General features: G+C 39.2%; 1 protein-coding gene across 2 annotated transcripts; it reads left to right on the forward strand.

Moving 5' to 3' along the window:
• Window positions 18,026-22,324, forward strand: LOC109837698 (phosphatidylcholine:diacylglycerol cholinephosphotransferase 1-like). 2 transcript variants are annotated; one of them, XM_020406036.1, is made up of 4 exons: window positions 18,026-18,115; window positions 18,188-18,608; window positions 20,790-20,927; window positions 21,826-22,324. In XM_020406036.1, the coding sequence occupies exons 2-4, from the start codon at window positions 18,204-18,206 to the stop codon at window positions 22,141-22,143; spliced, it is 861 nt and encodes a 286-aa protein (XP_020261625.1). In that variant the 5' UTR covers window positions 18,026-18,115; window positions 18,188-18,203; the 3' UTR covers window positions 22,144-22,324. The 2 variants fall into 2 exon arrangements, with proteins under 2 accessions (XP_020261625.1, XP_020261624.1); XM_020406035.1 differs by lacking the exon at window positions 18,026-18,115 and having other exon boundaries at window positions 18,142-18,608.

Consider the following 22,845-nt stretch of genomic DNA (forward strand, 5'->3'; position numbering starts at 1 on the left):
AAATATACTGAAGTCTCTAAAAGTTACATTTTAATACCCTTTATTATGCAAATGCTAGAATTTTCCCTCTAAATTTTCTCATGTGACATTCACAAGCTGATTTTTGATTTTAGAATTTTTAGTCTTTAACGAGCAAAATTGACTTGCACAATTCTGTGGCGTCAGTGTGAAAAAAAAGTCAAAAGTATAATATAAGTATTTGATCTAAAAATATATTATACATCTAGTACTTTAAACATAATAGCAAGTTAAAGCAAAATATAGCATTTTACAATGATACAAAACTGCTAACATATAATGGTTTTAAATTAATACTTTCGAATAAGTTAGATCCAAGATGATATGGAAATTGTGTGGGTCTAAAAGTAAACGGAGGTAAAACTTTCGGTTTAGAGGTGAAAGTTCTTTTCAAAAAGGTGAGTGAGTTTAAATATAATGGTCAAAACATCTTGTTATTGTTTCGGGTTCTTTTGTATTGTAATTGACACGGATTACAATAGAAAGAAATTTAATAAAAACAAAGAAAAATTTATTTTTTTCCTAGGTTTCTTTTCCGTGTGCCGGTGGAGTGTCGATCTTGTACTTCGTTAACTCGCCGACTAAGACGATGGGTCCTTTGTTGTCGATGAGGATTAGATTGCTTGGAAGCTAGCTCGGCCTTCTCTTAGCAATATCTCGCATATGCCTCTGCACATACGTGTCTCTCTCCGTGTGTGTGTGTCCAAAGTGGATGATCTCCTCTCCTTTTATAGGCTAAAAGAGAGAGTTAATGATCCTTTAATTATGGATTAAGTGGTCATTAAAGTAGGAGTTAATGGGGAGCGGTTATGCGGTTATCCCCCGAAAATAGCTCTGAAACGGCTATTTGGGCGAAGTTCGCGGACTTAGCGAAGTTCGCGGAAGCATGGGCAAAGGTCGCTTCAGACGTTGACATGCCTTCTTCAGAAGTGGATGACTTGGTCCATGTGGGTGAAGTTTGTTAGTTGGTGAACTTCACCTACGAGTTCGAGTTTAGCTCAGAATTTGACTCTAGGCTTGGCCGACTGATGACGCGTTTCGACTTGATCTGAAGCGTGTTGCGGGGGTCGACTCGTGTCTGAGTTGGTTAAGTTGGGTCGATATGAGTTTCTTGGCGAGGTTTGCTTTAATTATCAGGTAACCTTTGCTGCAGCTTGTTGTGGGCTTGACTTCGGGCACATTCAAAGTGTTTAGCTCATGGGTGTTCACTTCTTAGATCCTTAAAGAAGATCCCCCTCCCCCCCCCCCCAAAGTTTTCAAAATCCTGCATTTTAATTTGCAGCTAGGATTTGAAATACTTTGGGTAGATAACCAGAGGTGTAGTGTTGAACATGACCTGAGTTATTTTGCTTAGGTGAAAATTTGTCTTCATACGCCTACTTGGTTGCCAGAGGTACAGTGTTGAACGCAGCTTCCTTTTGTTGTAGACTTGTATCGAAGGATCAATGATGATTGTACTCGTCTGAATCCATGCTTGGAATAAAATTTGCCATTTTTTTGTTGTTAGGGCGGTGTTGAGAAATCAGTAAAATTCCGATTGATTCTTTGGTATGAGTGAAGGTCACCCCATTTTGGACTGCTGAGTAGAGTTCGTCAATTAGCGATGTCCGCTAGCTGGTAAAACTCAATTTGTTTTGAGCTATGTTGGTGAAGTTCATCGTTCTGGCGATGCTCGCTGGCTGGCGAGGCTCAAGTTATTTTGAGTTGTGTTGGCGGAGTTTGTTGTCTGGCGACGTTCTCTAGCTGGCGAAGTTTTTTTTTGATTCGCCTCTTGATTTGTGTCATTATTTGTGGCTGAGATCTTTTGGTTGAAGATCCTGTGAGATCCACAGTGGATTTGACCGAGTTTTAGGCTAACTTTTAGCCTCTTTGTAATCAAATCTCAAAAGATGTGTGTTTGCGTCAAAAGTTGACTTTGTCATGGAATTCATTATATCTTCGGTCGATTACAATAAATTCAAAAAAAAGAGATAGCCTTTTTATAAGACTCCTTTTACACAACAAAATAAAAATTACAACTTTTTAGAAACAAACGCAGGATCGTTGTTTGGATCACTGCTTGCGTGGGATCTTTGCCTGTGCCGTGAGCGCTTTGACTCGTGGACCACCAAATCACAGATTCTGATTGAATCGTGAGGGGTTTAATGATTCTTCCTTCGTTTATCGAAGTGAGAATTTGAAACGATATCTTATCAAAGTAAGATAGTCGTTCTTCTTAAGATCAAGTCAAAGTTCGAATCCCAAGGAATTGCCAGAAGCTCAAGAACTCTGCTCTCTCTCTCTGCTCTGGATTGCTCTAACAAGTGCCCTCTGATCAGCCCCCCTTTGAGAAATGGCCTTCGGGGGGGTATTTATAACCTCCAGGCAAAAAACCACTTCCGAGACAGTGTTTGCTGTCTCGGCGGTCGAGACAGCAAAGACTGTCTCGGGTTCCGAGACAGTAAAGACTGTCTCGGCCCACGAGACAGTAAACACCCCACGAGACAATAAATGTTTGTCTCGAGAACAGTAACTGTCTGGCAGTTTTCGTTGTAACTGCATTCCCATGTTTTAAAACTCTGTTATTTTGGCAGTTATCAACATGATTCTCGCCCACGACGTTTCCCACGTTCCTTGGCAGTTAATGGACGTGTGTGGCTGTTACAAAACCGTTTCTGAACTTTTGAATGTTGTCTCGTGGGCGAGACAGGGAATACTGTCTCGCGGGCGAGACAAAGAATGCTGTCTCGCGGGCGAGACAGAGAATACTGTCTCGCCTATCTCCTGGTCTCTTGTTTGTTGGTAGAGATAAACCCAATGATGGAGAGGAAGAATTTTATAAGTAACAACTTCTCGCCTAGCGAGACAGAGAATGCTGTCTCGCCTGGCGAGACAGAGAATATTGTCTCGCCTGCGAGACAGCAAAGACTGTCTCGCGTGCGAGACAGCCCATACTTGTGTTCTTCTGATTTATATTCTATCTCCTGGTCTCTTGTTTGTTGGTAGAGATAAACCCAATGATGGAGATGAAGAATTTTATATTCTATCTACTGGTCTCTTGTTTGTTGGTTGAGATGAACCCAATGATGGAGAGGAAGAATTTTATATTCTATCTCCTGGTCTCTTGTTTGTTGGTAGAGATGAACCCAATGATGGAGAGGATGAATTTTATATTCTATCTCCTGGTCTCTTGTTTGTTGGTAGAGATGAACCCAAACTCGGAGAGGAAGAATTTTACATTCTATCTCCTGGTGCAAAGGAAACTCGAAGTGGGATCTCCACTTAGAGAATTTGGATTGGTTTGAATAATCTTAAATGTCACAAGGTTTGATTATTCAACTAAAAATGGACCTCTCGTTCATGGAAGGAATCGAGAGGGGATTTTGGCTTTGGTCCTAACTGTTTAAAGGTTTAACCAAATGAGTTTTGTGAGGGAAGATTGATCTAAAGAAGTGATCGAATCTCATCTCAGCAAAAAGAGTATTCGGAAATCATCATGGGGATGTGGTGTTTATCACTTTGTTTGTAATAATCGGGTTATCCCTAAGAAAATTATATATAACATTCTTTTGGGAACTTCCGTTACACGAATCACCCACCCCCAGCTTTCTTCGCGATACTGGATCTAACATCATACTGAGTTACATGACCGGGTTATCCTTAAGAATATTACATGTAAAATAATTCTCCAGGAACTTCCCGTCAAGAGTGGGAAACAGTTTAGACTCATATACCTATTGGAGTATCAGGGGACAGTTTAATCTCATATACCGGTTGGAGGAATGAGAAGCAGTTTATACTCGTATACTCTTTGGAGTGACATGAAGAAGCAGTTTATACTCGTATACTCTTTGGAGTTAGGGGAAAATAGTTTATACTCGTGTATCCCATGGAGTTAAAGTCGTCTTTTACTTGGCTTGTTCTGCCGTTAGGACACCGGAGTCAATTAAGGCTTGGATTTTGTTTTTCAGTCCAAAGCAAATCTCGGTGGGATGAAGAATCCTTCTGTGGTACGCACAGTACTTTGGATCCGTAACCCTCTGAGCTCCCTCCTGATCTTTAATATGTGGTAGCTCGATCTTGTCGTTAGCGAGGAGGTATTCCAAGATGGCTGGAGCTTCATCATCTTCGAAAGAATACTCCTTTTGAATCCTCGGATCGGGAGTCGCATTCCCAGCGATTGCTGATGTCGTTGGTCGGCTTCTCTCAGCTTTCTTTCTTTTAAGAAAGTGTTCAGCTTGTTCGCCGCGCATTTTCAAATCTTTCTAAGTTTTGAATGGTACGACCCTCAGGGCTTCCAGGACATCGATGGAGAGATTATTGTGGCATGTTTGCAGGATGAACTCCTCTGTAACAGGATCTCTGCAATTCATTGCCTTGTTACGGAAGCGCTTGACAAAATTGTTGACTGACTCTCCGTCTTTCTGCTTCTCATCTAAAAGGGTTCCGATTGACACTTCGGTGTCATCATCGAAGAAATTGCTGAGGAACAAACTTTCCATGTCATCCCAGCCATTGATGCTCCCTGGCTTGAGACGTCGATACCAATCGAAGACGGGCCCACGAAGGGTGCCAACGAATGACCGGACCATTAAAGCCTCGTTTCCAGAGATCATGCCCAAATGAGACTTGAAATAAATCAAGTGCTGAATAGGCGAGCTCTTCCCCTCAAACGGTGTGAAGTTAATCAGATTAAATTTTGCCGGATACGGTATTGAATCCCATTCTCTTGGATAGGGACATGGAATACCCGTCTTCTTTACTTCTTGAGCTGTCATCAAAGCATTGACTTTGTTTTCGAGCTCTTTCATTTTCCCTTTATCGTCTATGTCTTCATTCGAAGGACGTTGAGGAGAATGAGTTAGACCACCCCGTGTGAGAGGTGCTATTGAACTACCCCCAATATCGTTATTGGGAGGATGCATTAAACCCCCAGCGTTATTACTATTGGGAGGTGTATCAGCAAAGATGACTTTCTCCACTTCCGGATCACTGTCATCTGCAATATTTTGAGTGCGGCGGCTGGATTCAGCTCGCTGACTGGACTCAGGAAGTTGAGACTGTTGAGCTAGCAATTCTGTCATTTGTTGAATAGCCAACTCCATCTCTGCCTTCACCTCAGCTCTAATTTCTTCACGTTGTTTGGCTAGAGCTTCTTGAAGCATTTGAGCAAACTGATCAGAAGTGATTGTGAGCACTTCTCTGGTTTGTCCCGTGCTAGACATTGTATCATCAGAAGCGATTGCAGAACAAGTGTCCGAGAATTCATCCTCCGAGGACATTCCTTCTTGCATTCTCTTGTAATCTCTACGTCTGATGGCTCCTAATTGGAGTCGAGACATCCTTTGAGCAATTCTTGGATTGACTTTTCCTCTCGGGGAAAAGTCAGGATTTGAGTCACTTGAATGCCGCTTAGACTTTCTTTTATCAGCCACGTTGATGGTGATTTCAGGGAATTCATCATCTTGGGCAGCTGATTTTCTCTTGCGGAAATGTCTCGACTTATGCTTCGACATTTCAGTAGAAAGTCTCTGGAACACAGAAACTTTCGATGGAATGGCTTTAAAGTAGTTGCATTTGGACAACACTACTTTGATAAGTTTTTCACATACCCAATGACGATTCGTTTCTCGAACAGTCCTTTTATGTGATTTGTTTCCACCTTTAGCTTGATAGTACAACTCGTCAGCATGGTGACCAGAGCAACCTATCTTCTGTTTTTGTGTTTGAACCATGTTAACATACTCAGGATGACTTGTCGTCGCCTCTGAGCGATCCAAGGTTATGTCAAGAGTCATACGTTTATAACCACCCCCTTGCGGGTGTGGAGTCTTAACGGGCTCCGAACGCTGATTTTCACAACTCCAGACTTTGGAATCCAAACTTGGCAGAGTTTCGGTGGTTCTTTGGCCACCGTTTCCTTCTTCCTTTGTTGTAAGAGAGCACGGGCATGAGTAGCGTTTGCACGACGTTTTTGTATACGTTCTTTGAGGGTCGAGCGAGCCCTTTTGACAAGAGTCCATTCATCCGTTGTCAATTTAGTAAAGATATGAGTAATTGGTTGTAGAGACAACTGAACCACTCGATGCTTCCTCGACTCTAAGTCCGCATGATAACGAACTCCGTCGGGTTGTTCCAAGGCCTTAGCCATTTGGCGAGCGCGGCGTTGGCGTTGTCTCTGACGAGCTCTTTTCGTCAATGCCGGCGGGCTTTGAGTTAATGATTCCTTAATTGAAGAAGAGTCATTATGAGCAAAGAGGTTGCGAGTAGAATCCTCAGCAACAATTAAGCGAGAGTCTTCATTTTGTGCCTTCTTTGGCATGTAGGTCTTCCTCAATTGTGAGATCCTCTTGTACTTGCGAGACAATGAAGATCTTGAAGAGGATGATGAGAGATATTCCTCAAATTTGGTTTGGTCGAATTCGTATTCGACCATGGATTCAACTGGAATCTTGACCGGCTGCGACACGACGGTCTCGGCAGCGAGACCGTTGGCTCCCACTGTGGTCGCCAGTTTGTTTGCGTCAAAAGTTGACTTTGTCATGGAATTCATTATATCTTCGGTCGATTATAATAAATTCAAAAAAAAGAGATAGCCTTTTTATAAGACTCCTTTTACACAACAAAATAAAAATTATAACTTTTTAGAAACAAACGCAGGATCGTTGTTTGGATCACTGCTTGCGTGTGATCTTTGCCTGTGCCGTGAGCGCTTTGACTCGTGGACCACCAAATCACAGATTCTGATTGAATCGTGAGGGGTTTAATGATTCTTCCTTCGTTTATCGAAGTGAGAATTTGAAACGATATCTTATCAAAGTAAGATAGTCGTTCTTCTTAAGATCAAGTCAAAGATCGAATCTCAAGGGATTGCCGGAAGCTCAGGAACTCTGCTCTCTCTGCTTAACAGTGCTCAAAATGATCAGCCTCTTCAAAAATGGCCTTCGGGGGGTATTTATACCCTCTGGATGAACAGTGATTCTGAGACAGTGTTTACTGTCTCGGCGGCCGAGAAGCAAAGACCTGTCTCGGCCACAAGACAGTAAATGCTGTCTCGAGGAACAGTAACTGTTATGCAGTTTCGTTGAATGCTCTCCCTACGTTTAAAACTCTGTTATTTTGGGCAGTTAATGAACATGATATCTCTGACCCTAACCGAGTTTTCCCACGTTCTCTTGGCAAGTTCTAATGGCCCGTGTGTTGGCTGTAGCAAAAAAGCTTTCTGAACTTTATGAATTGAGTTCTTGTGGCGAGACGGGAATACTATTCTCGGCGGGCGAGACAGAAGAATGCGTGTCTCGCGGGCGAGACAGAGAATGACTGTCTCGCCTGCGAACAGTAATAACTATCTCACCTACGAGACAGAGAAATGTTGCTCGTCTAGCGAGACAGAGAATACTGTCTCGCCTGTGAGACAGTAACAACTGTCTCGCCTAGCGAGACAGAGAATGCTATCTCGCCTAGCGAGACAGAGAATACTGTCTTCTCCTGCGAGACAGCAAAGACTGTCTCGCGCGCGAGACAGTAAAGACTGTCTCGCGTGCGAGACAGCCCATACTTATGTTCTTCTGACTTTTTTGGATGATATCCTTTTGAGCTGTATTTGGATATCTTTTAGCATTTTTTGACGCCTACAATGTGATTTTCTCGGGAGTTAGGATTTGAAAGAGGCTATAAATAGTAGTCATCCACATCCGTTCTCACTGCCTCTATCTTCTTCTTCTTCCTCTTCTTCTCCATGTCTGCACTAACATCGCATAGACCGAAGATGCTCCTTGATTGAGGAGCTGAATTCAAAAGACTCCAATAGGAGCTAGCCCGAGTTGAGTGTAACCAAGCGGATGAACTCCACATACTCCGTCGCCTGGCAGAGTTGCTATTTGCCGAGTAAGAGATGCTCCAGCAGATCATTGAGAATCAATCAGATTCGTGGGGTGAAGTGAATCGCGATAGAGACGTGTGGAGCTTCGAGTGCCTAGCTCTGGGTAAGACCATTCGGTGACTGAAATGGTACTTGAAGAAAGATCCTTGGATCTCCACAAGTGAAGACTCCGATAGTAACTAGGTATCACGAACGTGGTCCTAGATCATAATTAGATGACGTGTGGCTGACTCAGGCCCGACGTCAAATTTTGATATAATAACATGCTTCTTCCTATTGATATGCCTCACTTAGGGGAATTGGGGCAGTTCTTATCTTCATGGGGAAACGTTTAGTTCTCCCAAGTCTTTTAACGTCAGAGGAGCAAGGGCTGTAGCTTGGTGCAGCTCGTGTCCATTTCTCAAGCGTCACATAACCATATCTTAGGAGTATAGGGCAGTAGCAAATAACAACAAGTACTCATTATCCTTGTCATTGGGCAGTCTTGAATTTTGTATTCATGTAGTAGAGTCTTCGATCAATAAAAATAAACTTTTCTTCATGTTGAAATTGTCCATCTTTTGTGTGCTCTATTCTTTCATACTTTTATAGTAAATTTGAACTCTGCATGGCTTGATCTCTGCATGGAGTCATCATATTTGGAAGCGAAGCTCAAGCTTCCTTGTGCTAGCGAGAGTCAGTTTTAAGTTCGCCAGATAAGGTCTCAAACAAATTGAGTTAAAGTTTTACTTAACTTGGTGACTTAGTGAATTTTGCCAAGTCATTTTGGTGAGGTTCACTATGTAAAGCCTCAAACAAATTGAGTTGTGATTTTCTTAATTTGGAGACTTAGTGAAAATTACTATGATGTTTAGGTGAGGCTCGCCTTTAGTGCCATGTTGAATTGGACGAGGTTTGCTTACTAAAGAAGCAATTGTCTTGGCGAGGCTCAGTAAGTCGGTTAGACGAGGCTCAGCCTAAGGATATAAACTTCTAGTCTTTGACCCGCGTGCCTGGAATTACGGTGAAGTTCATTCGAGGAGAGATTCTAGGCGAAGTTTGAGACTAAACTCTCTTGCAAAATTCAGGGTGAAATCTTTGGCGGAGTTCGCTGGTGAGATCTTCGGTGAAGTTTGGTCATGAGATATTTGGCGAAGTTTAAGGCGATAAATCTTGTGTGAAGTTCGGGGGCATTTTAGCCTATAAATAAGACCGTTTGCCTCTCTCTTCTTCACTTTAATTTCAAAAATTCTCCTACTCTTCTTCAAACCCTAGCTTTCTCAGAGATCCCCAAAGTTTGTCATTAATGGCTCCTCATCGTGCTATTTCCAAGGGAAGAAGCTCTGTCCGAGGGGCTCATCGACCAAGAACTGATGAGGTGCCGGAGCAGCTAGAGATGGCAATGGGTAAGTGTCGAACCCATCAATAACAATCTTCGGATTGACCTCAGTCTCGGCACATTGGGCTTTAAGCAATGCCTTAAGGCATCTGAAAACTTGATCCGTCGTTGAAGGCGAGATCTTTATGACCATTCGTGGTCTTCTTCACAAGCTTTCGTCATTGGTGGTAGTGTTCCAACAGTAGCCATTAATGGCGCTTATCATGGTGAGCTTCACGCTTTGGGCGGGGATCGCTCAGCCTTTTAGGCATTTACAGATCACTGCGTTTAGGCGGAGCTCTGTTTTGAGCAATCTTCACTAAAGTGATATTCACCAATTTGGGGTGATCTTCACTTAAGCGATATTCACCTAATTAAGTTGGATGAATTTTGCCAACTTGGACGTGAAGTTCGTTTCCTTTGGTTGAGCTTAACTTCATCTTGTAGGCACTTAGTCAATATAGGTGACTTTTGCTTGTGAGCAAGGTTCGCCTCTGCTCTTGAGTATGACGGCTAAACTTGGTCTTCATCTGCTAACTCATTTTGTCATCTTTATGCAGTTGCCTATTCAAGAGCTCCTGTCAGTCATCATAATCATTTTGCCCATGATCGGACTCATGATCCTGAAGTGACAGATGTTTTTTATTGGAATGTCTCGCTGTATCTCAACGGCAGCAGTCAAGAAAGTATTGAGGCCATCCGTATATGAAACCGGATGACCGTGTGGGAAATAATTACTAACGCTAAGTTCTCCATACCACATGAAGACGTGTTAGTGAAGCCGCATTTTTTCTTTGGAGATAGTGTCCCTACCGGCAACTCTATCTTCCACTATGGGGAGGAGCATTGGTATTAAGCTTAGGGAGACCATCAATTTGCTTTGCCGGCAATAGAGCGTCAAATCTCATTATTCTTGCAGCGTCTTGTTGTGCCTCCTCTCATGTGCTTTAACCTCACAAATAGGGAGGATAAAGTCAAGATAGACATTTTGAAGTATTGGGGGGTGCTTCCGTCAAGAAGGACATTACGAGACTAACATCATAGGGCTGCGTCCAGGCTTCGTGAATGAGGATGTGCCGGTTAACGAAGTTGCTTTCGTCCTAAACATCTTTAAGAATAAGCTTATCAAAATTGACGCCCAGTATCTGGATGGGGATGTCAGATTCTCCTGTTGGATTAAGTCGACAGATACCCAATGGTGGACTCTCTTGGTAGACTTCGCTCTCGTTACTTTTGAGGAGCGATTGCAAGAACTATGGCTCTATACTGCAGTTAGAGCTTCTAAGTATGATGCTGAGGTTTGTGCACTGATTTTGTACAGCATTCTGGAGTTGTACAATAGTGATAGCAACACCTTCTTCACTCTAGCGACGGAGATCGGGATTGCTCTTCACAAGATGTTTGAGGTGTCCCATTTACCGATGGGGGGTCATCCACACGATGCGTGTTTTCCTACTAACGAGGAGTTGAGTACTTGCTCTTATATTGCCCATGTTGCAGAGGCTTTTTGAGAACTGGTCTGTCACTTCCTCATTTTCCAGAGGACTACTAGGAGTACTAGACATGACCATACTGTACCTCGTATTCCTTAGGTAGAGAATTTATTTCCCAATGTTAGTAAAAGGGAAATGTGGGCGCAATTCCTCCGACCACGGATATTGATGTCGAGACTCGCATCTTCAAGGACGACTTTGTATTGCACACTGCTAACTCTGACGTGTGTGGGTTTTATGACAGTAACCAATTTGAGAGCTTCTATCATCAGGCAAAAGAGCCAATATCTGTGTTGGTATTGCTTGTAGGGTTCTTCTCTATTTGGCTAAAGGGTTGTGTTGTACCTTCTCAGCCGAAAGATTGTATCTCGATTAAAGTGCTATTTCCTGTTGTGTTGTTGGCCTCTCGGTACAACTTAGATCTTCTACCGGCTATGGTGAGTTGCATTTATCACGGCCTAATAGAATTGGCCACTAAATATTTAAAGCAAGGGGATAGTTGACCGAGGAATCAAATACCCAATCCTAGGGTAGAGCTACTGTATGCCTATTTGGTAATATGGTTCACTCAACACTGCCCTCAGTTGATGTCAGCCACTATGCCTGGTATTGGGAACGTTGCCTTGCTTCAGAGGTATGAACATTCGAAATGGCTTGTAAAGTACTTTGCGGGGGTTCGTAGGACTCTCCACAACAGGACTATTATCGTCTTTACTTTTGGTTCCCCTCAATTGATAGTGTTAGTCCTGGGGATGAGTTTGAAGACGGTATGAGTAGAGAGTGCCTCACTTGCTTGCCTAGTGGGTGTTTTAACTGGTTGGTAAATATTCGATCAGGTCACCTCATCGATAGGTTGAATGGTAATGAGTGCTACATCAAGCCCTATTTTCCATGCCAATTTACTCGTCAATTTGGCTATGATCAGTTGTACATCGAGAATCTGCACCCAAGATTTCTACGTACATGGAGCTTAGTAGACGAAGCTCGTGCTTGATACCACTTTGTTGCAAGGGCTATAGGGGCTCGGTTCTCGCTTCCCCGGCATATGCCCAACTATTACATGACAGTGGGGTTTTGAAAGTGGTATAGCAAGGTGATTGTTCCTCCTCCTGAGTTTCAGGTGAATAAAACCGGTTTGTATTGGATCACTTGGTAGTATAAGGAACTATCCCGGAAGGGTTCAAAGAGTAGAGCTCCTAGACTTCACGAATTTCTGGCAGAAAGTGTACCAAATGAAGGTTAGGAAGAACCAGTGAACACCCTACTCCTCCAAGACAGGTCGGCATCAACGTTCGAGAGCCGACTGGACCAATAATTCATTTAGGAGTACCTGATAGGGGACGAGGGAATGAAAGAGGCCATTACATGTTCCTCCTCCTCCACCTTCTTTGAAAAAGTAGCGCTTAGCATCTCCTGAGCCTGAACCTGTGCCTAGAGACTCTTTAAGGACTAGGGAGGAGTCTCTTGCGGTCCTAGTAAAAGAACCTAGGGTTGGCTCTTCAGGTGATTTCCGCTCACATGTTCATAACTTTCATCTTATAGTGCTTTTAGCTGAGGCGCCTCTTTTATGCAAGTAAGGAGCACATTCCTCTAGATGACAAAGAGGAAAAAGTGGATTATGAGCATGATGACACTGATGCCTACTTGACTGAGCCCAAAGATGTAGGCGATCTTGGTGACATCGGCAGCTCGGATGATAAATCTGATTTGTAGGTCACAAAATGTAATATCTAATTTGTATTAATTGAAGGTGTGTCACAAAATGTAATCTCTGATAAATCTGATTTGATGCTCCTGTCGAGGTTGTCTTCCTTTGATGATTTGAACGAGATTGCTAACAAACGTCAACGCGTGGTAGAAGTTTTATCAAATGAGTTCGAATACCCGAGCTTAAAGATTGAGGTCGATTGCAAAGAAAATGCAAGAATTCGGTTCTCTTGAATGCCAAGAAATCCGATTGCCAAAGCTCCAAAAGTTCGAAGCCAAAAGTCCCTTCTTCATAGCCTTCCGTGGCTTTTTATAGAGAAGAGTCACCATAACTAACTCCTTAGAACATGGGAAGTGGACGTAACCACTCCCACAATTATAGTAAGCGGTTTTTAACTATTCAGGCGAGCTATGCGAGCTTGCAAGTGAACTATTCAGGAGAGCTATGCGACCTTTTCACACGTGGGGGTCGTTTTAGACCCGATATTCACACTGCGATGAATTTTGTCACAACTATATGTCGCAGAGATTTTGTTCTTAAAAATTGATTCCTCAAACTTCGCTTGATCAAATTTAATGACCATCATTTTAGCAAAAAACCCGAGGGTCTTAGTGTCGGCGTGCGACACAATCTTCCCGTCAGAGGAGAAAGATGTCCCTAGCGGAGTCGTCATCTTGTTTCGGGTTTTTTTGTATTGTAATTAACACATATTACAATAGAAAGAAATTTAATGAAACAAAGAAAATTTTATTTTTTTTCCAGGGTTCTTTTCCGTGTGCCGGTAAAGCGTCGATCTTGTACTCCGTTAACTCACCGACTAAGACGATGAGTCCTTTGCTGTTGAGGAGGATTAGATTGTTTACAAGCTAGCTCAGTCTTCTTTTAGAAATACCTCTCATATGCCTCTGCGCGTGTGTGTCTCTCTCCGTGTGTGTGTGTGTGTGTGTGTGTGTGTGTCCAAAGTGGATGATCTCCTCTCCTTTTATAGGCTAAAAGAAAGAGTTAATGGTCCCCTTAATTGTGAATTAAGTGGCCATTAAAGTAGGAGTTAGTGGGGAGTGGTTATGCGGTTATCCCCTAAAAATAACTCTAAAACAGCTATTTGGGTGAACTTCATGGACTTGGGGAAGTTCGCTTCAGATGTGGGCTAATGTCGCTTCAGATGTGGTCACGTCTTCTTCGGAAGTCGATAACTTGGTCCATGTGGGTGAAGTTCGTTAGTTGGCAAACTTCACCTACGAGTTCAAATTTAGCTCAGAATTCGACTCTAGGCTTGGCCGACTGATGACGCCTTTCGACTTGATCTGAAGCGTGTTGCGGGGGTCGACTCATGTCTGAGTTGGTCAAGTTGGGTTGATATGAGTTTCTTTGTGAGGTTTGCTTTAATTATCAGGTGACCTTTGCTACAGCTTGTTGTGAGCTTGACTTCGGACTCATTCTAAGTGTTTAGCCCTTGGGTGTTCACTACTTGGATCCTTTGTGAAAATATGTTTTGATTGTCTACAGTTATATACACCTGACCATTTAGAAAAAAATAACTATGAAGATGAGTGGGCTCAAAGAAATGGAGGGAACTTTCGGCTTAGAGGGAAAAACCAAAACCAATTCTTTATGGATTAAATATTTGGTCCAAAATACACCGTAGTTGACTATTTAGGACAGAAATATAATGAAGTGTTGAAATCCAAAATAGATTTTAAAACAAGGTTGAGTGTTTTACTTTTAAGAGTGAATTTGGAAATGAGTGACTTAAAAGATAAACAATATGACTTTTCATATTTAGAACAAAAATATATATAAAGTTATAACAAAATATAGAAACTCACATATAATGAAATGAACTGATGAAAATGTTAATGAGTTTAACATTTATTTGAATGAATATTTTGGGTCTCAAGAGTGATCTTGGAGGTGGATAGGGTGTTCTAGTAGAATCCCTACTCTGCCTAATTGCTTAGAATAAAAATTTACATGTTACAGTAAAATATAACAACTTACCTGGAGAGGAAACTACTATAATACTTTAGATTTAGAGATAAAAATTCTTTGAAAATAGTTGAATTTAAAAATAATGAGCATAAAACCTTTAGCTCATAGGAAAAAAAACTCATTGGCCTTTTTTTGGCATTGCCACAATGTTAAGAAAAACCTAAAAAGAATGCCTAAGCATTTGTTTAAAACATTGCTTACCTAGATTCTTAAAAAAGACGTATAGCATGTCAAAGTGGAAAAATAACAGCTCAAACCATATGTCAAGCTGTTATGAATTGAGTTTAAAAATAGCTCAATGTAGTTTTTTGAGTCTAAGAGTGATTTCAGAAGTGTTTGAGTTTAGAAATAAATAGATCTATGATTTTAGATTTATAATTAAAAAAACTCTTTCTAAAGGTGAGTAGGTTTAAAAATAAATAAGGATACAATTTATAGGCAAAATAATCTATCTATAGTTGCAACTTATGATATCACAAATTTATGAAATACAAAGTAAGTTTAAGAGTAAAATTTATTGGATTATTTTAGTTTAAAGGCTGATTATGAAAGTGAGTGAATTTAAAAAATAAATTGGGAAACTTTCAATTTTTAGAAAAAAAACCCTTTATATGGTCGTTCAGTATATTATTATATCATATTATTGGAGCTGATGGAGCATTTCGGGTTTATGATTACCTTTTAAGTGGATGTGCATAAAAGTAAATTGGGTTAGCTTATTGGATTTGTAGATAAAATTTTTTTATTTATTTATTATTACTTTTAACCACATTTAAATGATATTATGGAGTTATGCAAAGTTTTAAACCCATAGAGGCATTATGTACATGAGATGGATTTTTCAAGTAGTGGACTTAAAAGCAAATTGAGTTTCTTTTAACAATAAGTTATTAGGGTGTCTTGTGGAATAAACAGTCCCAAGCTATAGTACTAACTACATTAGCTTTAGTATAGTGATAAATATTTGTTGAATTCATTGTTAAACCCACAGAAAGATTAAATTGCGGTGATTTTAAAGTAGAACTAGGCTATATTTAATAGTAAATTCTAGATGTTAACCTTAAAAAGTTCTGATTAGCTTGTGAATATCACGCAAGATAGTTCCGAGAAAATTTTCTCTTTTGCATAATAGAGGGTATAAAAGTGCAAGTTTTAAATACTTTAGGTATTTAAGTGATGCCCAAAAAAGAGAGGGTATATATGTGCAAAGTAGAGGAAACTATAAGTTATATAAGTGTTTTCTACATAAGGCTTTCCAAAAGGGTTATTTAGATATTGGTCCCTAAAATATTCAATAATTCCATATTAACCCCTCAAATCTCAATAATCGGTCATTAGTCCCTCAAAATAGGGTGTTACAATTTGATCCCTTAATGATCAAAATACCCCTTCGTTAAGACTCATTTTGTTCAAAAAAGAGTTATTGGCACTTTGGTACTCTAAAGTTTACACTTTATAACTTTAACACCCCAAAGGCTTTTGACACTTTGATACCCTAAATTTTACACCTTTTTATATTTGATACCTTAAAGTTTTTTTCTAACACTTTTGAACTTTATACTCCCATAGCTTTGATACCCAAGTTATGTTTTTGACGCTTAGATAACGCAAACTTTAGGGTGTCAAAGTTAAAAAAGTGTAAATTAACTTTGAAGAATTAAAGTTAAATAATGTGAAATCTTTGGGGTATGAAAGTTAACAAATGTGTAAAGTTGGAGTATCAAAGTGTTAAAAAAGTTTGAGGTACCAATTTTTAAAAAGTGTAAACTTTGAGGTATCAAAGTGCCAAAAAAACTTTAGCATCAAAGTTTACGAAAGTGTAAACCTTAAGAGTCCCAAATTTCAAATAACCTTTCAAAAATTATTAGCTGAGGGTATTTTGGTCATTGAGTGACCAAATTGCAATAGACCTAGGATTTGGGTAACTAATGAGCAATTTCATAGATTTGAGTTCATAGATTTGAGGGATTAATAAAGAATTACTGAAGATGTAAGGGACTAATATAAATAACCCTAAAAAAAAGGTGTTTTTGGCATTAGTTCCCTTGCATCCTTAATATATTCCCTAAAATCATCAAAATTACTATGGAGCCCATATCCTATAAGTTGTTTCCAAATTAGTCCCTCAAACATGCATAAGTGTCTGATTTTTATATGTTTGTTTCAAATAATTCTCTTCAATCAAGAGTGACACTAGCAAGATATAATCTAATTGTTTAGAGAAAGTTTGCGAGAGCGAATGTCTGCTTTTATTTGAACAGGGTTTTAAATTTAATATTTCAAATAATTTTTCTAATGTTGAATGCTTAGATATAATTCCATTCTTAATAATTGCTTAAATATTCATTCCATTCATCTTTATTTTTCTATCAATTAAATGCTTCATAAATTTCTTTCAAATATAATTTGATTATCTTTGGTTATAATCCTATTCAATTTAGGAACTGCTTAATCTCTTCTGATGAGTATTTCATATTTAAGGTGTATTATGACCTACTCATTATATATTATATGAAGGAGTTTCTAGGTACGAGCCAAAATTTTCACACCCTCTATTTGTTGATTTTGTTCTTTCACGCAAATGCTTCTTTCATCTTTCGTGAGGGCAATCGCTGAGCATAGCGCATGAATCTAACATTGCTGTAAGCAGCCACTCAATTAGACGTGGACTCATTAGCCTCAATCAAATCTCAGTCTAAGGGCCCGTTTGGTTGGTTTCCTAAAATCAAAGAAAAGGAAATCGGTACAAGGAAATCAATAAAATAATATCTTTATCCATTTTCATCCCTAAAACTCACCCATAACATCTAATAAAATATTTTTTTTATCATCCAACCCATCTCATTTCATCTTCTTTCTTACCTTTAAAAATAAACCAAACACAAGAAATGTGTCACATCATCCAACTCATCACATCTCATCTTATCTCATTTTTAAAAATCACACACATCATCCAATAATATTGTGACAACTCATCTCATCTCATTAAACATTCATTTCCATCTATTTCCTCAAAAAAAATTGATTTCTTTAAGTATGTGTCACATCATCCAATAATATACCTCCAACTCATCTCATCTCATCTATTTTCTTATTTTTAAAAATGAACCAAACACAAACAACCTCAAAACATCATCCAATAATATATCTCCAATTCATTTCCTTATTTTTTTAACCAACCAAACAACCTCAAAACAAATTTTTTTAAAAAAAAATCACTCACATCATCCAATAATAAGGTGACAACTCATCTCATCTCATTTCCTATTCTATAATTTCCTTCTTTTTTAAACCAACCAAACAACCTCAAAACAATTATTATAGAAAATATGTTTCTTATTCTTTGATTTCCCCTTTTTTTTTCGAAACGAACAGCCCCTAAAAGAAAACATGCATATATGCTACTATTGATCAAAACCCTATGAGTTTCAATTGGATTACATCAAAACTTTTTTGGTGATAATTATGACTCTGCCACCAAATATGTACGACTCATTAATGATGTACCAGTACAAATGAATGAGCCTCCACGTGTCGCATAGTCGATATGATCAATTAATCCTATAGTCCGGCAAGAAAAGCGACTGGTTTTATCACAAGAAACCTAGGTAAGAAAGACCAGGTCGCGTCCTCCCTTAATTTGTTCTTACCTGTTGCCAACAACCCTCTCCTCTTTTTCTCTCACGCATGTACGTATATATATATATATACATTGGTATATAATTAATTATAAGTTTCAGATTATATAATTTGAATTGCAGCCGGGGAAACAAAGCGATGGAGATGGAGAACAGTACTGATCAGACCCAAACCGCTCTCCTCAAGAGGGAAAGCGTGAACAAGGTGAAACATGATGGTCACGGTGACGGCGGGAAATACTCGGGTGCAAAGAGAAGGAAGGAAGAGACGTCGACGTCTACGGTCGTGTTGTCGATGATACGTCTCGACAAAGCTTATGCTTCGAGGTTGACGGCGAGGGACGTGGTGCTCATAGCGAAGAACCACCCGCTGCCTTCGCTGCTGATCGTATCGCTGCTCTTCTTCATGGGCGTCGAGTACACGTTGAAGATGGTGCCTTCGTCGTCTCCGCCTTTCGATGTGGGGTTCCTCGTCACTGAATACCTTCATGCTGTTGTGGCTGCAAGGCCCACCCTCAACTCAGTACTTGCTGCTTGTAACACTGTGAGCATGATTTTAAAATTATCTTTAAAAAAAATCAGATTTATACGCATTCTTATTTGTAGAGTTACTCGGATCCTTCTAATGTCTGTATAAATATGGTAGACGTACGGCTTAACTTAAATTAATCCTGTTGATCTTTGATTTATAGTATCTTTTTAAGTTGGTATACAAACTAAATTAGTTTAGAACTATAAACATTTTAGGAGTGTAAAACCTTTTTTTATTTTTTTATTTTTTTTTGGTATATATGCGCGTTCTACATAATGATTTTTGGTTCCTACGTACCATAGGACAAAAAAAGGGAAAAGAAAAAGAAAAAGAAAAACAAGAGCAGAAAAAAAATTTGAAAAAAGATAGAGAGAAGGAGCGGAGATAAAAGATTAGGAAAGTAGATTAGGTAGGAGTAAAAATAGAAGGTTCGCCACGCTAATTGATTTCTATAATCATGTTTGAAATTTTGACATTCTCTTTCCTTTTCTACGCATTCAAGTCTTTGTTGTTTTTCGAAAGTAGAACTGGAGTCACGGTTATTGTTAGAAAGTTAACAGCTCATTCTGTCTTTTTATTAATGAAGTCCTTGTATTGAAGACTTTTACATTTGCGTCTTCTATTTGATGATGTCGAGTCACATGAATAGTTGGTCAAGAGGCTAAGAACTTTTTTTTTTTATCACGAGAGGCTAACACCTCGGATTAGATAAAAGTTTTGATATTATGGTTAGAAGCAGGGGCGGAGCCAGAAATTTTTATCTAGGGGTGTAACGATACAAGTTATATATGTATTTTGTTTATATTGTTAACAAAACACTACCTTCAACTTAAATTTATATGCTTATATTCAAGATATAGCTTAAAGATTGAGAAAATCTTATAGCAATTTGAGGATGATGATTTTTCCCCCCTCTGTTTGATAGTAATGAGGAATAAACTTTTGAAGAAATTCTTTTTCTTTCTTACCTAATTTTAAGCTGCGCCTTTAATTATAAATTGGAAGGCTTTAAGTTTGTTAGCTTAATTAGGTTAATTATACAATACGGGCCTGTAGTTATGCATATTGGGCCATAAATTTGTTAGCTCAGTTATACTTTAAAGGCCTGTAGTTATGCACGCTGATTGGTTAACTAGCTAGGTTAATTTGTGGGAAAAGGCCTATGTTTAAGCTTCTTCTAATATACTTCACCAATTTCTATACTATGCTATATGATATTGCAAAATTTTGGGGGGGCAGGGACCCCCCAAAGGTGTACCTAACTCCACCCAAAAAAGACTAAATTTAAGTTGGTATCGGAGCAACTCTGGTTCATATCCCACCACCCGGAAATTAAAAGCTAATGTTCTAAAATTTGATAAACTTTTACTCTAGTTTATTCCACTCTAGTTTTGTAAACTTTGTTTTAGGGTCCGTTGGGCTCTTTTCATGTAATACATGAGATTGCTACAGTAATACAATATTAAGTAGTCAACCTAAGCCTAACCGTTACAATAAAACACCCCCAAAACAACTCCTCCTGCTGGGAATTAACAAGAAGTTGTCAACTCAGATTTTATTATGTCACATTAGATCCCACATTGCCCAAGCAAAATACTCTTTTTAATATAACACTGTAGCAATCTGACAACTACAGTGTATCACCACCCAAAGCCCCCCAAACCAAACACCCTTTAATGTTTAAGTTTCTGTATTTTGGTGTAAGTTACTCTATTTTGAGCTAAGCTGCCTGTACTTTTTAATAGCGCATACAAAATTGATGAAAATACAAAAACTGGATTTAAAAATTAATAATTCAGTATAATATAACTTGGACTTGGCTGGAGACGACGAGCTTTGCTACAGGGACCCAAAATATGGGACCAATAGGGGGGACAAGTGAGCTATCCCCCTCCTATTGGATAATGAGCTGACCATCATTAATGATGGCCAACTCATTATCCAATAGGAGGGGGACACCTCACTTGTCCCCTCTGTTGGTCCCATATTTAGGGTCCTTGAGGAATTTTTAGGAGACGACTATTAGGCGCAGCTACCCATGTGTTTCGCCTGAACATTAAATAAGCACAAAAAGAGCATAATCTATTGTCTCCAGGTTAGGTATTTGTCACATGCCGCATTAATCAGAATCTTTTGTGTCCTGTGTCCAGAATCCAAACGGCTACGGATCACATTTGCGTTAATTGATTTCAGGTATTCGTGGGATCGCAAATGGCCTACATATTTTGGACCTTGCTTGTGGAAGGCAGGCCAAGATCCACGATTGCCGCCTTGTTCATGTTCACTTGCAGAGGGATACTTGGCTACTCAACTCAGCTCCCACTGCCTCAGGTTAGTGAGCCTACCACAAACGGCGCAGCCACGCAATTATCCAGCGGTGTTATTAGGACCACCAAATTTATTATTTTATAAGCATTTTCATTTACTCTTTCCTCGTATTTACTGCTTATCGGTAGCAGTAAAATTAGGGTAGAGCACTACTAAGGAGAACGGAATAGTAAAATCATCAATATTCATCTCAATACAACCATAGGACAAAATCCTGGCTCCGACATTGCATACTAATGCTATCCCCATGAACATGAGAAAAGTAGTCAACTTATCAAGAACAATCTGCCGCTTGGATCAGTATAAAAGAAATGATCCTTCAGAATTACGACATTAATATGAGAGTTATTATTTTTTTCATCGGACATGTTTGATAACTTGAAAGTTTATAAAAAAAATATTTTCAAATATTAGAAAGTGACTCTAATTTCTTTTCTATTTTTTTTCCCTTTTTCTTTTAAGGGTAAATTTCACAATACGTGATGAAGATGTCCCTTATTTTAATAAAAACACTTTTTTGTTCTTTTTCAATAAATTTTTTCGCAAAGCAAAAAATTAATTCCTATCCTACCTGCCCCAGGTGACAAATTTTAAGAATTTATTAGGTAATTTGTTTTGAAAGAAAAATATGGAAAAGAACCAAAAAGGATATTTTTTGCTCTGATCAGGGCATTTTCATTACTTTGAGGATTATGTGAGAGAAACGAAATATCGAGGGGTTTGTTGAAAACTCCCAATACTAAAACTCCCTATTACTTTGGGGAGTTTTGTGAAATTTACCATCATTTAATTTTCAGCTACCAAAACAATTCATTAGCGCATCAAACATGCGACAAAAACATTAAGTACTTCTCCCATCAACTTATCAGCAGAGGACATCAGTAATTAAACTTTCATGCAGGGTTTCCTAGGATCCGGTGTGGACTTCCCAGTAGGCAACGTATCCTTCTTCCTCTTCTTCTCTGGACACGTCGGCGGTTCAATGATCGCGTCGCTCGACATGAGGAGGAAGAAGAGGTACAACATGGCGTGGACGTTCGACGTCCTTAACGTGTTCCAGTCGCTGAGGCTGCTGGCGACGAGGGGGCACTACACCGTCGATTTGGCTGCAGGGCTTGGAGCCGGCTTCTTGTTTGATGCGCTTGCTGGTAAGTATGAAGAAATCAAGAGATGTCGCGGAAGCGAACAAGGATATTGTTGTAGCCATAAGAGATGTTGATGCATGTGGTTTGATCACCTGTTGTGTAATGTAACAGGCGGTGGGAGTATTTGATAAAAACAAAATCTCGTGCTTTTGTTAAATTCCTTGATGAGCTAGTTTGGCTGAGATCGAGCCACATCATTTAAACTTTCTATCCAAGTTATTAATGCTATTATCAATAGTTTTCAAAGGTTTATGATAACTTTTGCACTTCTCAAAATCCATGTTAATTTTTATGTAATAACAAGTCTTATGGTGATTTCTGCACAATAGTATATGTAATTTACCTTTTAATATTTTTTAAAGGGCTTTCTCACATTAAAAACCCAATTTTTCCATATTTTGAACTAGTCCTCAATCTTAAATGTTTTGAAACCAGTCCATTAAATCTTCATATTTTGAAATTAGTTCCCCAACTCTTTATATACTTTGAAATTAGTCATGCTATCAGTCTCGTCAGACGATTTGGCAGACTTTCCAAATACTTTAAATTTTTTTCGAGTCATTAACTTCAAAATATGAAAAGATGTGGGGGACTAATATAGGAAAAAGTTTACTTTTTAATAAAAGTTACACCGTATTTGGACTGCTCGTCCTATTGAAAGACTAGATATCAGAAAACCCCCTTAACTTTGGATGATTATTAAATAACTATAATAACTTCCAAAATATCATAAGCAACCCCTTTAAGCATAGAGATAATACCAAAAAAACTTCATC

The sequence above is a fragment of the Asparagus officinalis genome, chromosome 4 (assembly GCF_001876935.1).
Source record: "Asparagus officinalis chromosome 4, Aspof.V1, whole genome shotgun sequence".
Taxonomy (NCBI): domain Eukaryota; kingdom Viridiplantae; phylum Streptophyta; class Magnoliopsida; order Asparagales; family Asparagaceae; genus Asparagus; species Asparagus officinalis.

Excerpts from the sequence above, each read along its gene's own strand:
- LOC109837698 (XM_020406036.1), top strand. The coding sequence starts at position 18,204 with ATGGAGATGGAGAACAGTACTGATCAGACCCAAACCGCTCTCCTCAAG. Across the intron at positions 18,609-20,789 it reads TACTTGCTGCTTGTAACACT|GTATTCGTGGGATCGCAAAT; the intron begins GTGAGCATGATT and ends AATTGATTTCAG. Across the intron at positions 20,928-21,825 it reads CTCAGCTCCCACTGCCTCAG|GGTTTCCTAGGATCCGGTGT; the intron begins GTTAGTGAGCCT and ends ACTTTCATGCAG.